The sequence below is a fragment of the Elgaria multicarinata genome, chromosome 5, assembly GCF_023053635.1.
Source record: "Elgaria multicarinata webbii isolate HBS135686 ecotype San Diego chromosome 5, rElgMul1.1.pri, whole genome shotgun sequence".
NCBI classification, from domain to species: domain Eukaryota; kingdom Metazoa; phylum Chordata; class Lepidosauria; order Squamata; family Anguidae; genus Elgaria; species Elgaria multicarinata.
The window spans coordinates 58,890,629-58,909,522 of record NC_086175.1 but is presented as its reverse complement, the minus strand read 5'-3'; the positions used below and the strand labels follow the sequence as shown (position 1 = coordinate 58,909,522).

General features: G+C 39.5%; 1 protein-coding gene across 4 annotated transcripts in view; it reads right to left on the bottom strand.

The window, feature by feature from the left end:
- Positions 1-18,894, bottom strand: part of CNKSR2 (connector enhancer of kinase suppressor of Ras 2) — a 183,588-nt gene that overhangs the window by 31,083 nt on the left and 133,611 nt on the right. For all 4 annotated transcript variants that reach the window (XM_063126460.1, XM_063126462.1, XM_063126463.1 and 1 more), the window contains 6 exons: positions 15,032-15,080; positions 14,268-14,440; positions 12,241-12,314; positions 11,128-11,199; positions 6,716-6,783; positions 3,512-3,612 (listed from right to left, as the gene is read on the bottom strand). In XM_063126460.1, the coding sequence (XP_062982530.1) occupies positions 3,512-3,612; positions 6,716-6,783; positions 11,128-11,199; positions 12,241-12,314; positions 14,268-14,440; positions 15,032-15,080 (537 nt within the window). The remainder of the gene's footprint in view (positions 1-3,511; positions 3,613-6,715; positions 6,784-11,127; positions 11,200-12,240; positions 12,315-14,267; positions 14,441-15,031; positions 15,081-18,894) is intronic.

Here is an 18,894-nt window from a genome sequence, read left to right as displayed (position 1 = left end):
CCAATTATTTAAAAGAGATCTGGAGGCATTGAGGAAATAACTAGCTGTTAGCTTAACTTCTGTTATTGGTAATCTGATAGAAAACATTAAAATTATGAATCATATGGACAAGTCTGGTGGGGGAAAGGAACAATAAGGTTTCTGTAAGTCATGTCAACAAACATGTGGAAAGTGGTGATCTGGTAAACACTGTGTACATGAACTTTTAAAATGTTTTTGATTAGTCCTTCACTAACACTTAGCTATATTGGGATAAGAGGAATAGTCCTCCAATGTATCCTTAACTGGTTCTGTAAGCAGAGAATTAGAATAAATGGTCAGTTGCGGAGGTGTAGGGTGAGAAATAACGAGACGAGACAAGTAAATGGTATTAAATATGGGCCACATTTTTTAAGATCTGCAAGAAAAGTGAAGGCCTAAGCAGGCATCATTGTTTGGCCAAGCCTCAGGCCATTGTATAGGATCAGGCGAACCATTCACAGCCCGTGAAGTGGTGCTTATCACTTCACCACCTCACAGGCTTACCCCCCTTGGGGTAGAGAGCTTTCTGGTGTCACCCCACCCATGCCGTTGGGCTCTGAGCGAGTGAGGAGGGTCGGCCTCGCCCTTATCCCCCAACTGGCGCCGCTGGGCTCCCAGGCCTCCCACGCGCAGGCAAGCCGAGCGCAGAAGAGGGCATTTCTTGCAACAGAATTATGTTAATAGTGGGGTCCCCCAAGGATCTGTATCAGGACCTGTGTTTTTTAGCTTCTTCATAAATGATCTGGAATTAGGGGTGAGCAGTCAGGTGGCCAAGTTCTCTCAAATTATTTTGATCTGGTTAAAACAAAAGAAAAGTATAGCAAAGAGCTGCAAACTGGCAGAATAGACATTAAATTGGCAAATAAGGTTCAATGGAAGCAAGTGAAAAGTGATGCACATAGGGGCAAAAAATCTTAACTTCACATATATAATGATGGGATCCCAACTGCAGTGCTGACTGACTAAGAAAGAGATTTTGGGGTGGTGGAGGAGAGCATGATGAAAATGTTGACCCAGTGTCTGGCTGCTGTGAAAAAGACAAATTCTATGTTGGTGATCATTAAGAAAGGAATAATAATAAAAATGCCAATATCATAAAGCCTTTATACAAATGAATGGTGTAGCCACACTTGGAATACTATATCCAGTTCTGGTCACTGTACCTCATAAAAGACACTGTAGGGATGGAAAAGATGCAGAAAGGGGCAACCAAAATTATTAAAGAGCTACAGCAACTACCTTATGAGGAAAGGTTACAATGTTTGCTTTTTTTAGCTTAGAAGAAAGGTGAGTAAGGGGAATACATGATAAAGGTGTATCAAATTGTGCAGGGGGAGTATTCTCATAATACTAGGACTCAGGGTTATATGAAAGAGATTTATGACAGATAAAAGGGAATGTTTTTCACATAGTACATGGTTAAATTATGGAATTCACTACCACAAGATGCACTGATGGCCATCAACTTGGATAGCTTTAAAATGGGACTCTCGCCCTCTATCCATGGCTATTTGTCATAATGGCTAACTATTACCTCCAGTATATGAGGCAGTGTAACTCTCAGTGCCAGCTGCTGAGGAACACAAGCTGGAGGGAGCTGTTGCATCCATTTTCTGCTACTGGGCTTCCCAAAGGCATCTGGCTGTCCAGCATGTGAACTAAATCCTGGACTAGATAAGACTTTGGTTGGATTCAGCATGGCTCTTCTTATTTATTCATTTGATTTGTACACTGGCTTTCTACCAAAAATGGCACTCGAGGTGGCTTACAATCACAAATAAAACTTGATAAAAACAATAATAAATGCATTAAAACACAAATAAAAACAAAACAATAAGAGAGTAAAAAGCATCCAGCTCAACAGACTCACTTACACCTCAAAGGCCCACATGAATAAAGTGGACTTTGCCTGCCAGCAGAAGGACAAACCCTCAAACTCCAGACAATCTCTCCCAGAGGTTTCATGTATATGGTAAATAGTATGAGGGTAAGATGGAACTCAGAGGAATGCCGGAGGTCAATAGCCATGGTGTCGAACAGGAGTCTCCAAAACAAGCTTCTGAGATCCCCCCTCCAAGAAGGACCAGAGCCACTGTATAATAGTCCCTCCCAGTCCTTTCTCAGACAATTGCCTCGGAAAGAAATAATCCAGCAAAACAGGGACACACACCAGCTGTCCAGTACCCATCATAGATGATCCACCAAGGTAACCAAAGCAGTCTCTGTCCCATAACCAGGCCAGACTGAAACAGATCTAGATAATTCAGATTGAAATTGATCTAGATAATCTGCATCATCCAGAAATCCCTGGAGCTGAGAAGCCATCACATGCTCCAGCACCTTGCCCCAAAATGGAACATTAGAGACTGTCTGGAAATTATCCAATACAGCAGGTTTCAGAGACGTTTTTTTTTTAAAAAAATGAAGGTCATACCACCATCTCCTTTAGTCAAGATAAAACCACACTTTGCCATAAAGAGGCATTCACCACTACCCTTACCCACTCAGCCAGTCCCATCCGGCTGCTTTTATAAACCAGGAAGGGAAAAAGTCCAGCATACAAGTGGTAGACCTCACTTCTCCAATGATCCTGTTCACATCCTTGGGCTGTACAAACTGAAAAATATCCATCATAATTGGACAAACAGGAGCCAAAGTTCCATCCAACAGATCTGTATCAACTATGGCATCCAGGTCAGTAGGGAAACGATCAATTTTATCTGCAAAGCGTCACACATATGGTTCACAGAGGGATCCACCTCCTCTCACCACCCAAAAAAACTCTGCTGGGCAACTATGTGCAGACACAATGGTGGCGGAGAAGATGTTATGTTCTCGTGTGTCTTTCAGGTTGTAAGTCCCTAGATAGGGACAGTCTTGGTTTTACTGATCAAATGTAAGCTGTCTGCATGCCCTTTCAGTTGAAGAGCATGGTAAAAATGTTTCAAATAAATAATAAAAGAAGCACAGAATTTATTTTCATTTGAAGGTTTCCTGGGAAACATAGTGCATGTGGCTAAGTTAGGAATGCTGTCTGCTTAGCTTGGCTTCAACTTGTAATTGCAATGTGCAAATTAAATTTGTTCTTCCTAGGATATTCTAATAAAGACTTCATTATTTAACACATGTTTTTAATAAAGCAGCTATTCTACTATTTTAACGGAAAGTATTTGTTTTAATGAAAACAGGAAGACACTTCATTTTATATTAGATTCACCTAAAGTTCTATGCTTCTCACGGTTGTTGCTCTGTGGAGTGGGGTTAAGCCTATTTAGTACTACATGCATCACACAATATGTACAAACATGATTCATCTAATGTCAACCATATACAGAGGATGCTTTGGTTGTAATCCATCAAAATGTGCTCCCATGCAAAATCCCTTGGAATGTATGGAGGCTGTTGCAGGAGCTCCCACTTCTAAAAATACTTCTAAACTAGCTTTATGTGGACAGCTAGGGGCTAATGAAAGCTATAGATTAGCACTTACCGAAGGAGGTCGTGGGTATGTGTCATATGGTGGAGGTGGGCTATCTTGTTTGGGCGTTGATGGTGTGTCCACTTCTTCCTTATCACTTTCACTCCAGTAATCTAAACAATACATATTTTAAAAAATGAAAACTTTGCATTAATTTGGATCATACGTTCACATAACAAGTGTCAACACATAAAGAAACCTATACAGAGTCATAAATAATGGATACAGATTTGTAAAATTAATCTAGCATTCCTTTTACATTATTAGACTATAAATCCCAATGGAATCTATTTACTAGTTAATCTAGATAATTAGGCTACAATCCTATGTAAACCTACTTGGAAGTAAGCCTCACTGAACAGTGACCTGGTTCACAGGTAACAGAAATTCCTAAGTTGTTATTGTGACATCCAAACTTGGAAATTATGGGTTGCTTAGAGGTTAAATAACCCAGAGTTAACCCAACAACAAACCATGGATTAACTCTGGGTTGTGAAATTCCTAAACAACCATGAATTACTGGATTCGGACATCACAATAACCCAAGAACAGGGCATTCCCAGATTGCATCCAGAAGTGTGAATTGCAGAAAACAAAGTTTTCCTCATCATTCATTTTCCACAATCACACAAGCATGGCAGACTGCAGTGTCTATCAAACTGAAAATGAAATGGAGCCATCAAAAGATATGTCTTATTTTTTAAGATATGCATGCTTAGGATACAGAAGTATATGCAAGTTTGTAAATAAAAATAAAAAAATGAAAAACAAAACAAAAAATGTTCTATAACCTTCTAGAACCTGTGACTTTCCAGAACCTCAACAGAATATGTTGACAGCAGAGAGATTAGTAAATATTAGAGTAATTCTTTTTGTTGTCTAGAGAGGGAACTTCCAAGTTCAAAGTGGATGCCAAAGACTTGAACTCCTATGTTGCGTTCTACCTTCTGTTTGTGGGGAAAAGACACACTGTTGCTCAAACATAGCTATGCTAAAATCCTGGACTCTCCATTGTTTTTTATGGCCTGCTCTCATTTCTATTTTTACACAGAGAAAAAGGAATTTATCAGGCAGACTATTTGAGACTAGACTGCTGGGAGCAGTTGAGTCATGGAATATTGAAAGTGTCCATTAAAAAAGAAAAGAAAATAGAGAATAGCTAGGCAGGGAAATTGACTTCCTTGAGCCTGTAATAGTTTATTTTATCCTAGGGCTAATCTACACCTACAGCCCTTTTGCAAAGGAGGAGGGATAATTGCGAAGTTTCCCACCTCCAGGATCATGGCTCACGAGGCACATGCGAGGGAGGTTTCCCACAAGTAAAGGGTAGCCATTGCGGGAAGATGTGAGACAGCAGTTCTGAATGGGTATCGGGAGAAGTGGGCGGGACTGGACAGATGGGTATGGGGCATAGAATTTTTTTTAAATACCTCCTCTGAGATGCGCACCAGCACATATAGACAACAATGGAGGGGGGATAGATACTGTGTTGAAGTTGTGCATCGATGTTTGTGTAAAAAAGAAAGAAACACTGGGCGATGAAACATGCTGATGCCCATACACACTCCCCTGACAGCGGATTGGCTGTTCACTGTGCCAGGAGCTCGCACTGAACAGCAACAGTTTCTCGAAGGGGGGGGCACACCAGCCACGGACTTCGGGATTGTAGTGAGAGAGCCATAAAAGAAGCTACAAATCCAGTCAGTGATATCCCGGGAAAACTGAGAGGTCGTCCCGAGATCACTATGGGAGTAAGTGAACATCATGTGGCCCAGTAGGGATAACAGCGATATTAATTTGGAATAAACGGCTGGTGTGGACAAGGCCTTAGAAGACGATATTAGAGTTTGGGGGGGTGGGGAGTTTTGTGATCCACTCAGCAGTTTTGGTGTAGCTGAATAAATTGTCATCACAAAGGAAATAGGTGGTTCTGTCTATGTCTAAATGAAAGCACTTGTATAAGTCATTGTAGGAATACCTATCCATGAATCATGTGATAATCAATTTTGGTAAAATATCATAAATTTGCAGTGTGCTTCAAATTCAGCTTCTTTAGGAACTTCAATTTACAGGGATGATAGCCAAGGGACCTATATCATCTCTGGATGCCCAAACAGAAAGCTTTCTAATCCTTAATCATTCAAATGATTGCGGTCTTCACATAAAAAGACTTAACATGTTCTCTACTACATTTCTGTTAAGAAAAGGCTGGGGGGAAAGATGCTCATTTGTTTATTATTACATTCATATCCCACCTTTTTTCCTCTTGCAAAAGAACCCAAGGTGGCTTACGTAGTCCTCCTCCTCTCCATTTTACCCTCACAACAACTCTGTGAGGTAGGATAGGCTGAGAGTCAGGGACTGGCCCAAAGTCACTCAATGAGCTTCATGGCTGATCTCCCAAGTCCCAGTCTAACACTCTAACTGCTATACCACACTTTCTCTCAGACTGTGTTCTGAATGGTTGGAAGCAGTGTCAACTGAAAATGAAGTATATACATGCCCCTCAGAAGCATAATTATTGCAGTTTTTTCACACATGCAGATAAACTTCCTCCTTGCAGATAATTTCTGTTTAGGGAGGAAAATGTGTCCAATAGTCTTAACACCGTCCAATTTATTCCATTTTGCTTCTTAAAACCCATTACAAGGAATTTCTTGTTTAAATAATAAAAAGCCATATGCTGGATTGGTGGGGGGAAAGCAGCACTACTGAATAGTACAATATACTAAACAAAGCTTTACTGATCTGTCACATTTCCCAGTATGCTTTACTGATGATACCTTTGCCTGATTTTAGTGTCAGATTTTTTTATACTGCAGTAACTCCTTAGGTTAGTTATTTTCAAAAGTTAAGTAAATTAAGGACGCAAGCCTAGGTATGTTTAGACAGAAAAAGTACTACAACTCAGATTAGTGTTGTTATGCATCCTAAACATGCATAGGATTTAGATTTAAACTAATGTGATTTACACATTTTTTTTTATTTATCAACAAATTAAATTCTTCCTTCCTCATTGTGGAATCAAGCATGCACCAGATATTTATAAAGAGTTCATATGCCCTTGAATAAAGCACAGCATAAGAACAACAGTTTCTATATCTGAAAGGATGTTGTTAAATAAGGAAAAAATGGTACTGGAATCCACAGAAAAAAGCCAATGGCTCACTTGAAGTACGGAGGTAAAGTGAAGTAGCCAGAGTAACTGACCCATACCTTGTTCTTGTTTGATCCTCTCTCTTTCTGCATACCCAGCAGCAAGCATATTAATTCTGTTTAACCACCTGAAATAATATTTTAAAATAGATCACTGACACTAATTTAGGAAATTACAGGTCTTTGTATGTTATTTTTTATTAAAATATATAAAGTTTCTGGACAAGACTAAGACAGCAAAGAGCTATGTTCTTTGGTAGTTTTATTCATCAGGTCTTCAGTTAACTTAAATTTTCTTGTAAAAATATTTTGACATAAAAGATTATGAAAACCTTGAACAAGGATGCTAAAAATCCTTAAAAATGGAGCCTGTTTAGATATTCAAAGCTCTATTAAATCTGTTACTCACAGATATGTCACCACAATGATATATTCCTGCTGTTTTGATTTCTCAGAAACAAATCCTATCTTCCAAAGATTTAGGCAATATATTTAAACCCTTATTTGTCATACCAGCAGGGAAAGGTTCACTCCCTAAATACAGAGTGGTTTCAATTATGCTCCTCTTAATTTTAAAATTTTAACAAAGAGATAGGAAAACTTTGTGTGCACCAAAGAAGCACAGGCATGAAAATAATCTTTCTACATTAAAAGCTCTAACCTCTGTAAGCAGCATGAATTAAAGAAGACTATTCTTTTATTACCAAAATGCTGTCATTGTGAGAGATAAAGTGCCTGTAGGAATTGTTTTTCTTAACCTATGGGTTGTTATCATATTCATTATCCGAAAGCTCACACTAAATCAGATTCCCAGTCCCCTAGACTTCTGACAACATGACAGCTTCACCTTGGTAAAGCTGGAGCTATTTTCCTAATACAGAGTTGTCAGGATCGCTGAACTAATGTCTGCCAAACTAGCAATGATACAGACTGTAATTCAACAAAATTAGTCTGACTGAGGCCACAGCTAGACCTAAGGTTTATCCTGGGATCATCCAGGGTTCGCCCCTGCCTGAGCACTGGATCCCCTGTGTGTTACCTAGATGAACAGGTTTGACCCCTGGACGATCCAGGGATAAACCTTAGGTCTAGCTATGGTCTGAAAAAGCAACATGTTTTGTAGCTTGGTGGGATGATGTCTCTGCTAATAATCTCTTTCCAAGGAACTATGTATGATAATTTTCCTTTGACATTGTACATATGTGACACCTATTTATTGTTTCCAAACAGGCTTCCAAGGTTTGACAATAGGTGGTAACCATGCAACTGATAATGGCATACAAACAAAACATGGTACTCTCTTCTGACTGTTGAGTTCAAATATGTGATCTATGTACTACTTTACCATAAGAAGAGAAGAGCTTCTTCTGCAAGATTACTACTCTTAACAGCATAATCATAGCGTGTTACCCAAATGTAAGCCCCACTATTTCCAATGAGCCTTATTTCTAGTAAGGGTGAAGCTAAGACTAAACAGATATACTACCACATTTGTAATAGATTTAGATGTCAGAGGAGAAAGTTAACAGATAAACAAGCATTTATTTACAACAGCTGAGCACTGTCATTTTTGTAGCCATTAGAACAAAACTATTATGGGCTCTTTCTACAAGGAAAGAAGCAAACTTGGAATATTTTGTTTAAACTACAGGGTTTATCCTCATGAAGGGGAAGGCATAAATCAGGCTTAAACAGATACTACAATAAAACATGAACTGTTAGGGGTTTGCATTATGCAAGAAGAATTGTTGTTTTGTGAACCAATTCTTAAAACCTTCATTTCATTTTATGTTTGTTAGAATGGAAATTATTTTGTTATGAATTGTCATTCACTTTCAATTCCATTGATCTCAATGGGAGACCAAGCTGTTCTTCTGCTCAAAACTGAAATCATAGCTGCCTGTATCAAGATGACAAATTGACTTTGTGATAAAGGCAGAGACATTTAACCACTTGATAAAGGTCCCTGACTTCACCACACATTAAATGTATGGCAGGGAAACACATGCCATGTACTTTCATGTAGATAACCAAACAGAACTATGGTAGAAGACCTTACTATCTGAACATAACATAAGAAGGGCCCTGCTGGATCAGACCAAGGGTCCATCTTGTCCAGCACTCTGTTCACACAGTGGCCAACCAGCCATCGGGCAGGGACCAACAAGGCAGGAGAATGGTGCAACAGCACCCTCCCACCCATGTTCCCCAGCAACTAGTGAACACAGACTTACTGCCTTGAATACTGGAGATGGCACACAACCATCAGGGCTAGCAGGCATTGATAGCCTTCACCTCCAGGAATTTATACAACCCCCCTTTTAAAGCCATCCAAATTGGTGGCCATCACTGCATCTTGTGGTAGTGAGTTCCATAATTTGACTATGCGCTGTGTGAAGAAGTACTTCCTTTTATTTGTCCTGGATCTGATATGTTGGTTGTCTGTATTGGGCAACTGATAGTACCATATGGACAAAAGAACTATCATCATCATCATCATCAAATTATTCATTTATTACCTGCCTCTCTCTCCGGATTGGCTGTTTCCTTTTCAAAGCTTGGCACTTGCCACATTGTGAGTAGGTAGGAGTCTAGCTTGCCATTCAGTCCAGTCCCACCAATAGTTTCTTACCCAAGTGAGAAGAACGGGTGCTTAAACCAGGTTGGCAAAGCTGATTTGCCCTCTTTTCCATAATTCCAGATGTGATTTCTGGGCACATGCTAATATGCACTTTTTTTTAGTTAGTTCATAGGACGGCAGTGGCATGGGGAACAGTTTTGAGACAGTCTTGTCTCAAATTTATCCTTGTCCTGGCTCTTCTACAAATATTTTTAAATAAAAGGAATAGTTGCAAATTCTGATACTGGATTCTAAAAGTGGAAAGATGGAAAGAAGGGGGACTTTTGGTTTCTAAGATTAAGAAATGAGCTGAGCTTTCTGTTTATTAACAATGCTTGCGTATATACTGCTAAATATCAAAACATCTCTATATTACAGTCTTTAATGGATGCAATTATACTAACATCTAATTATGGTAATTCACAACAATAACAGACATATTTTGAAAAATAATGAGTCCGAAGGCATATAAGGTATTGGGTTAATTTTGCTGCAAGATCATTCCCCACATTTCTTAATTTTTGGAAACCTAATCTGGTTACCATAGGGAAAATGCAGCCATTGGAAGACAGTATATTGACAGGTTGCTATGACTGCACTAGAACATACTGTACTGATGCACTCAACATAATCTCTGCAGAGCTCCGATACAGACATTGTTCTTTTCAGTGCCAGAGAATGTACTGTGCACCCGCCTTCATTATGCACATGGAGCATTCCCAGTACTGAAGAGAACAGGACAGTCACTGTTCATGCTGTATATGTGCATAAACTCAGATAATAGAGTCCCAGTATATGTGCCAGAGTTGCTACGCTTAGGATGTCTATGTTTTTAATCAAGGCTTCGATATTCACTGTAAATAACACTAATTGAACCCTATTACAGAAAGTAACATATTTACAAGTCAGTTGTATACTGTGCACATCCAGTGTATTTAAGCCTTTCTGTGGTTAAACATTTGAGAAAATATATGCAGTGTACACAGATATACAGTAAGAAATCATAACTATTTTTGAAGAAAAGCTTGATAACTGAAACAGCAGAAAGACTACCCCTGATTAATTTGCCTTAAAGAGTACTTCCGTGTTTACGAACATCAAAATATATTACGTTCCAAAATGTCTGGTCAGTCTTAAAAATCTGAGAGGATTGGAATCTTTTAAACAACCTTTTGCTGCCAAACCACATCCCAATAACTACAATTATTATGACAGAACAAAGTCCCCAAATTATTAGTTTTTGCCCTTTTGGGTGAAACCTAGCTGTGCTATATTTCATTTCTGCATCTTAATGAAGAAAATTCTCTTCCTTCCTTCCTTCCTTCCTTCCTTCCTTCCTTCCTTCCAAGAGAGGACTGGTGTGAAGAGAGGGTGGTAAGTGACTTTCTAGACTTTGGCAATTGGGAAGGGAGCACAGAAGAGATCCATGAAGGCAGCAACTTACTACGCTGCACATGTATCACTGGAACAAATCCAGAACTGGGCAGGAGAGAAATAGAGAGCATTGTAGACACGCTCATCCACCACAATAGTAGCTTCCTGTCCTTGCAGAGGGAGTAATCCATACACACAAACTGATCCTTGCTGGACCAGAGTCAGTGTGTGTGCGTGCACGCACACACGCACATTGGTTTTACACATGTTTATGATACAATATAGCATTCTTGGAATGAAACGGAGAAATGTCTGATATATTTTCATTGACTTCAGGATTGGCTCTTGAAGTGAGCCTTATAGATTGCTTAGCATGTTGCCTTGAATTCTACAATAGAAGAAAGGTGGGATATAAAACAAATTTAAAAAATAATTTTTAAAATCCAAGGATAACTCTTTATAAGGACTAAATCAATACCTGTTCATGTCATCTAGATGCTCAGCAGCAAAGTAAAAGCTTTTGATCTTAGGATGGCAGGCCTTGAATGCACTGAGAGGGAAACATATCACAAAGGACCATGAGTAAAATGTGGTAGTATGTAAAACAAACCCTGTACTTTTCCAGTATTAAAATAACTCAACAGCTCATTTTTAAAAATCTCCTTTGAGTCAACTCTGAAATTAATAGCATTTCCATTTTTATGGACAGTTTAGTTTATAATTATACTGTACTTGTATGAGAATCACATTATGTATCTCTTAGAGTGCAACCCTATAAAGTCTATTCAGAATTAAGCCCAAATGAGTTTGGTGGGACTGAATTGTCAGTCCTGCTTACACATACCTGGAAGGAAATCCCATTGAACTCAGTAGGTCTTACTTCTGAGTAGACATGTATACAATATTACTGTGGCTTCTAAGTATGTGCATATAGGATCGCAGCCTAACTAAAAAGAAAAAATGACAGCTATATTTCAGCATGAACACAGAGACAGATCAAGCTTGAGTCACAAATACATTTTTGTTAAGTATGAAGGCATTTATTCATTGGTGCAATCGTGTCTGGCAGGTAAATGTGTTGTAAAAGTTTCTGAATGTAATACTATTTCCTACAGTGCCTCTGGTATTACTTTTAGTTTTAAAACCTAACAGTTGAATGGGAAAAAACAGGTGAGTTTAATTTTTGATGAGCTGATAAACTGAAAACTGATGAGCTTATAATCATGAAATTATAGATAGTAATGGGAAATTTCAGAGACCCTTTCCCTCTCAACCAAATATAAAAATACTGTCAAGCACAGAAGCTTCAGATTTAGTTCTAAATCTCAGGGTGTTACATTGCCACAGTCCTCTATTAACTAAACAGGCACTGAGCTCAACATAAAGGTTGGCTGGATGCCCATATGAAAATCTTAATTATCCTACCATTTATATTTTTCTGAAATGAGGACCCGGGCCGTTTAATAAAATTGAACTTTTGTATATCACAGATTGACAATTAAAATGTATTATCAAAATACAGTCAGTTAAAAGAACATTTGTTTAAACCTTTGTAGTTCATCTATTTCTAAATATTATTTCTAATACTTACTACTTCTTGCGACATTCACTAGCTCTATCAATTTTAAATTCTGGTAGGCTGATGAATCCCTCTGCTTTTTCATCCTATGAAAATGAATAGAGTAAAGACTGAGAACAACAAGAGCAGCCAAGCAAAAAGCAAGCAAACATAAATATACTTACTATCTCTTTTCAAAGGATAACAATTCCTCTATTTGTAACCTCATTAAACATCAACAAATACCAATGGAAACCTCTTGCCAGAAAGGTTGTTTCAAGGACAACTCGTAGTTCAATCATATCTCTTTTGGGGCCATTCATAGAGCTTCGGCAGTACATGTATAAGTAAGTCACTCTTAAAAATGCAATTTTGTGCTCAGGATATTATGATGCATATTGTTAAAAGCACAGTGCAATTTGTGCCAAAACCCAATAGAATCCTGCAGCCAAAAGAACTGACTAGTTACTTCAGAACATTATGTGAAATGCACCACCACCCTGCCACTGCCACCCCATTGCTTCTTGGCCCTTAGGATTGCCAAGTATCAATGTTGCAATAACAGCAGAATTGACAAAATTGTCCCACTAGAGTCTAGATATAGCATTCTATACCCCCTTGTCTCCCCACACCCGCCTTGACTGTTCATGCCCTTTCTTCCAAGAGTTGTGTAAGGCCTATGTGCACTTTTGCCCTGAACATGCTTTTTCCCCTTTCTTCAACTATGTATCTCAACAATCCATAGTCTTCACATGATCGTAATTTTAAGCTACTGCCAACTGTATGTTACTTCCTTTAGTTATCCATTCTCTTGACCAATCTCCTGGGGCTCTTTGCACAGGGTACTCCGGGGGCAAGCAGGGACAACCAGACTTTCCCCGCGATAACTGGGACTGTGGATTACCTGGTTTTTCTGCAGTCCCGGGACACCCTAAGGGCCACAGCTGGTGTGGCACATGATCACGGGTTGTCCCTTCTACCCTGCGAGCAGCAGGGCTCTGGAAATGGGCACAGAGCTGCATGGGGGCAGTCCGTGCCCATCGGGGATGGCATAGGAAGCAATTTCAAGGTTTTGTGTGTGTTTTTTTTAAAAAATACTTACAGTGGAGTGCAATTGCACTCTGCTTCTTGGGGAGGGGGATGGAGCCAACAACGTCCCTCTTGATTGCCGGGATGACGCGCGGGCATGTGCACGCAGGAGGACGATCCCGGAAGCTGTAAAGCCCAGGATCCTCCCCACTCCCTCCCGGAAGGCTCGTAGGTGTAGACGAGCCCTAAATCATCACTCCTACTTAGCCAATCAGTATCAGAGATTGAGTCAATACAATACAGACTCAGAACCCTGGGTATGAACAGGCTTCATATTATCTTGTATGCAAAGGAAATTGTTGGGGCATGCAATGGGATATCAGTGCATAGAGCATTACACTCGCATAAAGAGAATGGGGAATTCATGAGAGTGCATGGCTTTTGAATCACGACCACAGCATTTGTTAATACCACTCAACAGAATTGTTCAGGCTGGTATGTTTTAGTATAAACAGACTACCTTTCTCCTGAACAAGAGGAAGACATACGTTGCTCATATTCTACATAATTTGGAAGGACTAATTTAATAAATACATAGGATAGGGCTATGCAGACTGCCAGCTTCATTTATAGTTTTTGCTGTAGTAGTTTCCGATGCTAAAGAGAAAAGTTGATGTTCATTTTAAATACCGGTTTGTCTCCCTAGCTCAAAAAAACAAACAAAACCCCACATGTGTAACAAACAAAGCAAATCTTGTCAGTTATGCTTTGTTCTCTTCTACACATAAGATACCAGTTGCTAGGGAACATGGCTAGGAAGATGCTATTGCATTCATGTCCTGCTTGTTGGCTTCCCATTGGAGCATCTGATTGGCCACTGTGTGAAGAGAAAGCTGGACTACATAGGTCTTTGGCCTGATCCAGAAGAGCATTTTTATCTTTGTATGATCACAACTTTGGGGTGTGGTCACAGTAATCAGGCCCAATCACAGCCCTCTGCAAGAAGAGCAATAAGCATGTCACTTTCTTACCTCCTCATTGATATACCAGTACAGAGAAGTTTCCTTTAGAACAAACCAGTATTTTTTCCATTTTTGTGAGAAATAACTCTTGGCATCTTTCTTTTTCCAGAGCCAGCCCTCACAGTCTCCACGACCAAGATCTTTACAAGAAATCCGCCTTTTACTCTTACTTGGTGCAAGACCTGAGAATAAAAAAATGTTTCGGAGAAGACATATGTTAACCACATAATGCTTCCACCTTGACCTGGAACCCATTGTTCTGACCCAGATTTCGGTCATGGTAGAATTTCATCCCAGTTCAATGGATAAGTAGCTATGATTGAGTCATAGTTTACTGCACTAATTGCAAGTTTAGTTAAAGCCTGTTAAGGACATATAATGCCTACTGACTTAGATTAGACCAGCCTTCCCCAACCTGGTGCCCTCCAGATATTTTGGACTCCCATCAGCTCCAGCCAGCATGGTCAAACACCTGGGAGATGTTTTCTGAAACATCTGGAGGGCACCAGATTGGGGAAAGCAAGATTAGACCATATAGACAATGAAGGAACACAAGAGAAAATACTACTTTTTAAATATTTATTTATTTATTTATTTATTACATTTTTATACCGCCCAATAGCCGAAGCTCTCTATATTAGATAACAAGCAATGAGAAACTGTAAAGTTTCCATTTGTTTTAGAATTGCCATCTTTCAACCATATGGAGACAAAATTATCTTAAAATTATTGGCTTAAAATTATCTTTAGAAACCATTTTACATAATATTTACCTTTGCTCTTCTTTTTCGACTTGTGCTGCAGAGAGGATTGTTGAAATGTCTGGAAAAACAAAATCATTTGGTTAATGTATGCCATTCTCTGCAATACATAATAATTTATGCCAAAAACACACAGGATAGTAGCATAGCTGGCAAAACCCCTTTGCTAAGAGTTGTTTATTGTAACATCAGAGATTACTAGGAAGTACTGGCATGTTGGGCTAAAAAATCCCACCTTCAAGTATAACCTGTTGGGACTGGAGCTGGCGGTGACCGACCAAGAAAGAGATCTTGGGATTGTGGTGGACAGCTCGATGAAAATGACATATCTATGATGCAAGCACACTCAGAATATTATATACACTTCTGGTCAGACACCTAAAGAAAGATATTGTAGAGCTGGAAAAAGCACATAAAAGGGCAACTAAAATAATAAAGGGGCTGGAGTATCTCTCCTACGAAGGAAAGTTACAAGAGCTGGGATTGTTTAAGCTTGGAAAAAAGGAGGCTAAGAGGAGACCTGATCGAGGCATACAAAATTATGCACAGTGTGGAGAATGTGGATAGGGAGACATTTTTCTCCCTCTCCCATAATACTAGATCCCAGGGTCATCCCATGAAGCTGATTGGTGGGAGATTCAGGACAGATAAAAGGATGTACTTCTTCACACAGCGCATAGTTAAACTATGGAATTCGCTACCACAGGATGTAGTGATGGAAACGAATTTGGATGGCTTTAAAATGGGATTGGACAAATCTCTAGAGGCGAAGGCTATCAATGGCTACTAATCCTGATGGCTAGCTGCTACTCCAGTATCAGAGACAGTAAGCTTATATACACCAGTTGCTGGGGAACATGTGTGGGAAGGTGCTGTTGCACTCATGTTCTGCTTGTGGGTCCCTGGTCGACAGCTGGTTGGCTACTGTGTGAACAGAGTGCTGGACTAGATAGACCTTTGGTCTGATCCAGCATGGCTCTTCTTATATTCTTACTAAAGTGAAGCAAAGACCCCCAAAGGCAACTAAAACCCCTATGTATGTTGTATTAATACTATAAGTGTGTTTTCTTCTGAGTCTATAGAAAACAACAACATTCAAATTTCTGCATAACATCACTAACATTCTGTTGGTCTAATTACCATATCTGCCCCAAGCACAAGGATTGGATGCAGGGTCATAACAGTAAACAATAAACTAGGGAAACCCAGAAGTGGACATTCATTCTTGCTAGATTTTGGAATGCTGGTAGAACACTGCTTTTGACTTCTTTGGGTGTCTAACACAAAGTGGAAAAGCATGCCTCTTGGAATTCATAGATAATGCTAAGGTAGTGCAAGGACACAGACCATCAAGAGGTGTGGAATAGAGATGGATGAGTGGTGAGGTGGACAGAGGAGAGCAGGATAAGCACCTAGGAGAAGGCAAAGCAAACCATCAGGTAGCCTCTATTAGTCTTGTTGGTTAAGGAGGCTCATTGATAGGTCTCCTGCTTGAAGGTGCTTATAAATTTGGGAGCTGGGCCAAACTCTCCCACTTGGACTAGGTTCATCATATTGTGATTAGTTTAGGTCACAGAGTGCTTTCTTATACTCTTTCCAGATCCATCAGCTGCATTATCATAATCTCATAATGAACGATGAGAAAGGCTGCTGGAATTACCTTTACATGACCAATACTCCCTAAGTACTGATGCTGATACAGCTCATTTTTTTAATCAATAGAGGCTGCAGGTACAATAATTTTAAACTCATATCTGTGTGCATTTAGACCCATGTAATTCTACATGCGTGGCCAGCCTCAGCAGTGGCAGCACACACATGATCCCTTCAGTTGGCAGTGGTAATATAACGCTTTGAGCGGCAAGCCCCCAAATGTCCAAAACCACAATTTTTCCAGAAACGTGCATTTCCAGTCCCCGGAAGCGCTACATTACTGCACGAACTGGGACCAGCGGTGCTTGCTGCCAGTGGTAGGTCCTGTTGGATCCTACCCCAAATGTTTCAGACTAGGACCGTAGCTAGACCTAAGGTTTATCCCAGGATTGTCCTGGGGTCAAACCTGTTCATCTAAGTGCCACACAGGGCATCCAGTGCTCAGGCAGGGACGAACCCGGGATGATCCTGGGATAAAACTTAGGTCTAGCTACGGCCTAGGTGAATATATGCATACTAATCTCCTTTTCACTCTTTGGACTGCCCTAGTTGAAGTTTCCTAGTATTACAACATACATATAATACTATTCTCCTAAACAAATGTAAAATTACCGAGGTAAGATAACTCTCTAGCCCACAGTCCTAAGATAGAGATAGCTGCCAAAGATTAGATGTCTCTAAACAGGGTCTGTTTAAGTATATTGGAGACTGCCTTCATGACACAGTAGGTTCTCAACTTGGTTTTGGCCCTAGCCATCGGAATGGAAGCTCTTTGGGAGACCCCATGACTACCTCTAAATTCCCTGGGTGGTTTAATGGCACTACCAGATAACATCATTTGAGAAACCTATGGATACAGTGGAGCTCGGAGAAGATAACTGGCAGAGAATGTCAAGACCATGACTGACACTGTGATAGACAGTTTGCAGTATTTTTCTATATGAATGTATCCCCATAGCAACTAGTAGCTTTAGGAGAAGAGCCAACAAGCAAAAGGAATTGCAGAAGTATGTGTGTGTGAGAGTGAGTGAGTGAGTTGAGTGTGTGTATACAGAGTTAGCCAGGATATTTGGATGATAGCACTATTGGGACTTCAAGAAATTGGAAAAGATGCCAAGCAACATATGTTGCAATGGGATGATAACAAGCTTTAAGAACTTAAACACCTACTTAAAATCTGCTTTACTGTATTTTGGAGAGTTCTGCAATTATTGGTTTTGTTCAAGAAGACAAATTATTATATCAAAAGCAAGTTTAATGAATATAAGGATTGTGTTGCTCAATATTAAAAGAAGACCTCTTTTGACCTTTCGGTGTTCACTATTCTAATGGGTGCTTTCACTTGATGGACTGATGAGCACTAATGCTTCATCAACAAGTTAATGAGGTATTTCTGGACCAATTATGAAAAAGTATGTAATAATTTTCCATGTGCGCACTGCTACATACACACACTGCAACTTCCAAATCTCATTAGCCCTCTCAGTTAATTATTTGTAAAAGTACACTCGAAGATAATGTTTTCCTCCATGTACTTTCTCCTCTTCCTTCTTTTCTGTTTGGAAAGCAGTGACAACTTTTGTCAAAGTCAGAGTGCCAAACTAATCATGTTACTCAAAAGTATGTTTGAATGAGTTCAGTGGAACTCACTTTCTTTTTGAAACATATAAATAGGAAAGAAAGGATTTAACGAAATATTAGAAATTGCCTGATTTCTAGAATAAAAATGCTGGAGAAGTGTGAAAGGAGAATTGCAGGTAACATAGAAAGTGAATTATGGCATGTTTCATGGCATTACAATTTTACTTAATTAATTAACTTTTTTACCTGCATTATTTATAGGCCACTTGATAATAAAACCTTCTTTGGGTAGATCATTTCAACTGTAACTATAGTACCATCACATTTATGGAAGAACCTGCCGCAGCCACTTCTACTGAGACCAGAATTATTTCTTTAAAAATTACTTTCACTTAGTTAAACTAAAATAATCAAGGGGCTGGAGCATCTCCTCTATGAGGGAAAGTTACAACAACTGGGACTGTTTAGCTTGGAAAAAGGAGGCTAAGGGGAGACATGATAGAGGTGTACAAAATTATGCAAGGTGTGGAGAATATGGATAGAGAGACATTTTTCCTCCTCTCTCAAAATACTAGCACCCAAGGTTATCCCATGAAATTGATTGGCGAGAGTTTCAGCACAGATAAAAGGAAGGACTTCTT